The sequence below is a fragment of the Aegilops tauschii genome, unplaced genomic scaffold (genome assembly GCF_002575655.3).
Source record: "Aegilops tauschii subsp. strangulata cultivar AL8/78 unplaced genomic scaffold, Aet v6.0 ptg000329l_obj, whole genome shotgun sequence".
Taxonomy (NCBI): domain Eukaryota; kingdom Viridiplantae; phylum Streptophyta; class Magnoliopsida; order Poales; family Poaceae; genus Aegilops; species Aegilops tauschii.
In genome coordinates this window covers 40,446-45,317 of record NW_027332581.1, presented here as the reverse complement: position 1 = coordinate 45,317, position 4,872 = coordinate 40,446, and the positions used below count along the sequence as shown (strand labels likewise).

The 4,872-nt window shown below is 42.1% G+C and overlaps 1 protein-coding gene across 1 annotated transcript; it reads left to right on the top strand.

Annotated features, from left to right (window-relative positions):
- The first annotated feature begins 3,101 nt into the window (after window positions 1-3,101).
- On the top strand, window positions 3,102-4,872 carry LOC141028956 (fatty acyl-CoA reductase 2, chloroplastic-like). The gene is made up of 7 exons (XM_073506120.1): window positions 3,102-3,213; window positions 3,618-3,721; window positions 3,791-3,990; window positions 4,087-4,187; window positions 4,311-4,509; window positions 4,614-4,775; window positions 4,866-4,872. Exons 1-7 carry the CDS (start codon window positions 3,102-3,104, stop codon window positions 4,870-4,872), a joined length of 885 nt encoding a protein of 294 aa, XP_073362221.1.

Sequence of the window (4,872 nt, the reverse complement as noted above, 5' to 3'; positions counted from 1 at the left end):
TTGCTGATCCACCAGTTCATACTATTAATGAAAGCTCTTTCACCCTGCCCGCGGGTAATCCCTTACTGAGCCTACTCAAGCAATCTCCCATTAGCCGCTCTTTACTTTATAGTCAAGCGATTGTAAACTCCTTATTTAGGCTAGCTACTTTGCTGATTAACAAGATTATCGCATTGGAGCTGTGACAGTTATGTAAACTACTTCTCTAGCAAGTAATGAATCTGAGGTCAAAGCCAATGAGTACGCCGGATGTTGCATTTTCGCAGTGAGGGAAGGTTGGCTTGACAGGCTTCGTTCTGGATGTTGTAATCTCTTCTCATGGTCTTTGTTCGCTTTATTATCCCGTTGTGAGAATGGCTAGGACTGTGGATCCACACGCCCCCCCTCTAGTCAGTACTTTCCGAGTAGCGCAAGGCTTCTTCGTTGGCAAATAAACGAATTAATGAACTAATTTCCTAATATGACGTGAACTTGAACTAGCATTGATCAAGTCCATGAGCTCATAAGAAGGAGTTCTTCACGTGAGAAAGTCCACGGCTTAGCTTAATTCAATAAAAAAGAAAGTATCCAATCGACTTTAGGAGCGCCATATGTTTCTATCTGAAACGGTAAAGCGAGGCTCGCTATAAGGGTCATAGCTAGTTCAGGATTGGTAGGAAAGTAATACAAATGATTGTAATATGACAACCCCCAGGGGAGCTAGCCTTTGTGTTAAGATTAAAAAGAAGAGCCCTCTTTTCATACGACTCGGTGATTCCATTGCTCTATCCGGCCGCAAGATTCGATCGCGTACAGCACGAGCACGAGATGGGTTGGGGACTTAGAAATGAGCTATGCTCCAAGAATTGACCCCTGAACTACCTTTGCCCGCCTTTTCTTGTAGAATCCATTCCCCCTCTTTTATATATTTAGAATGCTTTTAGGGCTAGTGGAATGAGGCTGGAACCCATCAATATCGCTAAACCGGGAGAGTTGCTTGTGTTGGGTTCAAAGTTTCGCTCTACCAAGGCAAGATATAATATAATAGAATATAATAGAATATAATGGAATATGCATCCAGCTTTAGCTGAATATCGTGAGTGTTCAGCGAAGTATGCTAGCCATTGGCCTTACGTTCAGGATACTCCTTTCTGTCTTTGCGATGTTTGGTTATAAGAGAATGTTGCTCTTCAGAAAACGCGTATAGTGGCCTTCGTCGATGGGACAAACGCTCCAGTGTATGCGTTACAAGGCAACTAGCATTTTGTCATGGAAGTTCGTGAAAGAATGTTCTTGTTTTTCGTTGGAAAAACCAACGCCGACGTCAAGATCAGTCTCCTTTCCTTTCTCTTTTCGGGAGCAGAGCTGAAAAAGATGGACAGTAACGATCGCGTAATATAAATTTATCGGCCTCGTCATCGAAAGCGGCTTCCAATTGCTCGGAAATTCTCAGCTATATGGGGGACTTTGATGGTGAGCAAAAAGAATTGATCAAGAAATTGGTAAACTTTCGCATGATCGATGGTAAAAGAACGAGAGTTCGTGCTATTGTTTATAAAACTTTTCACCGCCTAGCTCGAACTGAACGCGATGTAATAAAACTTATGGTTGACGCCGTAGATAATATAAAGCCAATATGCGAAGTGGTCAAAGTAGGAGTCGCAGGTACTATTTATGATGTTCCTGGGATTGTAGCCAGGGATCGTCAACAAACCTTAGCTATTCGTTGGATCCTTGGAGCAGCTTTCAAACGACGTATAAGCTACAGGATAAGCTTAGAGAAATGTTCATTTGCTGAGATACTGGATGCTTACCGAAAGAGGGGAATTTCACGTAAGAGAAGGGAGAATCTTCATGGACTGGCTTCCACCAATCGGAGTTTCGCGCATTTCAGATGGTGGTAAAGTGATACCACATAAGGAGCTCTTCCTCATTCAGTCATACTCAACAAAAGTAAGAAATGTTTGACCCGGATCCTTTTTTCATCTTCATATAGAAAGAAAATCGGCCTTCCTCATACTCCCCCCTTCATTCATAGAGTTGGAGGAATCCACAAGAGGCCTGCCCGTTCATAATTGCATAAAAGAACCATTCTTTTTATGAAAACTCTTGTTCCAACCTCACCTCAGGTCGAATGAATACGAAAGGGGGATCAATCAAATCAATAAGCCATGAATGAAGAAGTAGTGGGCCTTTCGCCTTATTTCGTTTGACTCGTGGAGCTGAGAAATCTACTTCAAAGAGAGGGAAAGAGTGCTAGTCCGAAAGAACAAGCAAGGGATGAGCGCACGGGAGCGAAATCCGTTGCGCCCACGCGCATACGTTTTCTTGCTGGGTAATTTCTCAGAAAGTTTTTGTGTTGTTGATTCCTATTCCTAGGTGTTGTGCTTTTTCCCCTATGCCGCCTATTGGTACTAGTGGAGTAGGATTGGCCTGTAATACAGAACCTATAGGTGGTGTAACCTTTCGCTCAATACTCAAATCTACAATTGAAGCATCTGAGGCTGCATCAATCGAGGATACACGACATAAGGAATTGTTAGATCTCCAAACTGAACTTCGCCTTCACCAAGCGTGGGTTTTCACTGGTCCTAACTAACGGTTGGCAAGCGATCCCCTATTCTGCATCCCGAAGATCAGACGGCCCAGAGCCGGAGCGATCATTCAAGCAAGTTACTCAGCTTGCGTTTTTCAGTCAATCAATAGATTGTGCAGTTTCTTAGTCTTTTGGTCCACGTCTTCATGACTTATAGAAAGGGTTTCTTTCTTTTACAAGATCATGGAAGCTTCAGAAACCATCCGAGATCTTCTGGAAACAAGAAATGTTGCATCAAAGGGTTCAGTGGTCATATCATAGTGAAATCGAGTTTCTTGATTTAGTCGATATCAAATTCCCAACTTAGAAATTCGAAAGGACTAAGATTCTACTTCTTCCTCAAATACTGGGAATGTGGATTCAAGTATGATATCACTATTCCACAGATCTCAAGAAAACGAATTGAACAAGTTTGATGGCTGGAAGAAGATAGGAAATATTCAAACATGTATTGCATTTCATCGATCTCACCCTTTGTTCAGTGCCGCATAAGTACTGACTTCTTGAACAGATACCGGTACCGGTCATGAAGGCTTCGCCCTTCTCAAGTCAAGTGCAGAAGCGAAATCCGTTGAGCAAGAAGCCAGTGATCCCACAACATCAAAGTGATACATATGACATATTGGAAATTAGGCTTAGTTTGTAGCTGTGAATATAGTAATGCACTTATTTATTGATAAATATGTTCTTTCAAGTAGAGCATACTCGGTAGAAAGGAGGTGGCGGAGCTGGGAAGAGGATTATACTTTTTCGATTACTTGGACTTAGAGACCAATTATAGAAAGAAGACAGTAGCTGAGTGAGTTTTATGGATCTAGTTTATGAGCAGCTTAACTAGAAAAGCAAGCAGAAGGAATAGAAGAATGAAATGCAGAAATAGGGGAAGGGCGGGTAGCATTTTCAAATGCCAGTTTGAGTGAGACAGTTTCTGTCTGGCCCCCCACTTTTAGGCTGTTCTTCCATTCTGCCTTTGTCTTGCTCTAAGCTACCTGACTTCCTTCCTTTGTTCTTCCATTCTACTTTGTATGATTCTGATCATCAGTTCTTATCGATCCCATTTTAAGGACAAATCCTGATGTTGGTAAAATATACGTGTTGATCAAGGCCAAGGACAATGAAGCAGCCATGAAAAGATTGAAGAACGAGGTATGATGATTACTTCGGACTACTTTCTGTTCTTCATGCAAATGACCATATTTTCCGTCTGCAATACAGGTAGAAGATACTGAGTTGTTCAGATGTTTACAGGAAATCCATGGGAAAAACTACCACAGCTTTGTATTAAGCAAGCAGGTTCCAGTCGTTGGTAATTTCAGGGAAGCCTACATTGGCATTGCTCCTGAGTTAGCCAAAGAGATCGCGGAAGAAGTGGATGTTATCGTAAACTCTGCAGCAAATACCACTTTTGATGAGAGGTTCGTGAAGCTATACTAGTCTTGCACCAAGGATTGCTTCCATTACTAAATGTGTAAGTTCACATTCCATAGCAATAAAAGTATTGCAACTTGCAGGTATGATGTAGCACTAGACATCAACACCGTGGGGCCATTCCGGATAATGAGTTTCGCGCAGCGGTTTCGAAGACTGAAGCTCTTCTTGCAAGTATCAACAGGTCAGAATGCCAAATAAGAGTTTCTTGTGGTCGAAATCAAATGGTAACCTGTTTCTATTAATCTCAAAAGCTTACAAACAAGCTTTAGCAGTATGTTTGCATGTCATGTTTTTGGCCAAACAGCATATGTGAATGGGCAGAGGCAAGGTTTGATACTAGAGAAGCCATTTTGCTTAGGGGATACCATAACAAAGGGGATAGGTTCCTCAGATTTTTCGGCACATCAGAATACCGTGTTGGATATCGAGGCTGAGATCAAGTTGGCTTTTGACTCCAGAAGGCATTCTTCTGCCTCTGCTTCTGTTACTCCTGAAATGAAAGAGTTAGGTAGTCGAGGTATTCTAGTATTTCCCTGTTACTTTCTCATGTCTGTAGATACGAATACACACATGAAGTATTTGATTTGTGCAATTTATTTATTCATAGGGCCAAACTCTATGGTTGGCAAGACACTTATGTGTTCACAAAGGCCATGGGCGAGATGGTCATCAACTGCATGCGAGGAGAGATACCGGTGGTAACAATCAGGCCAAGTGTCATAGAGAGCACATGGAGGGATCCCTTCCCAGGTTGGATGGAAGGAAACAGGTAAATGCTAAACCCAAATCTGAGGTTGCGGATGTCACATATATATGTGATGCATCCTCGTCTGCTTACCAGATAATGAGCTATTTCCAGGATCTAG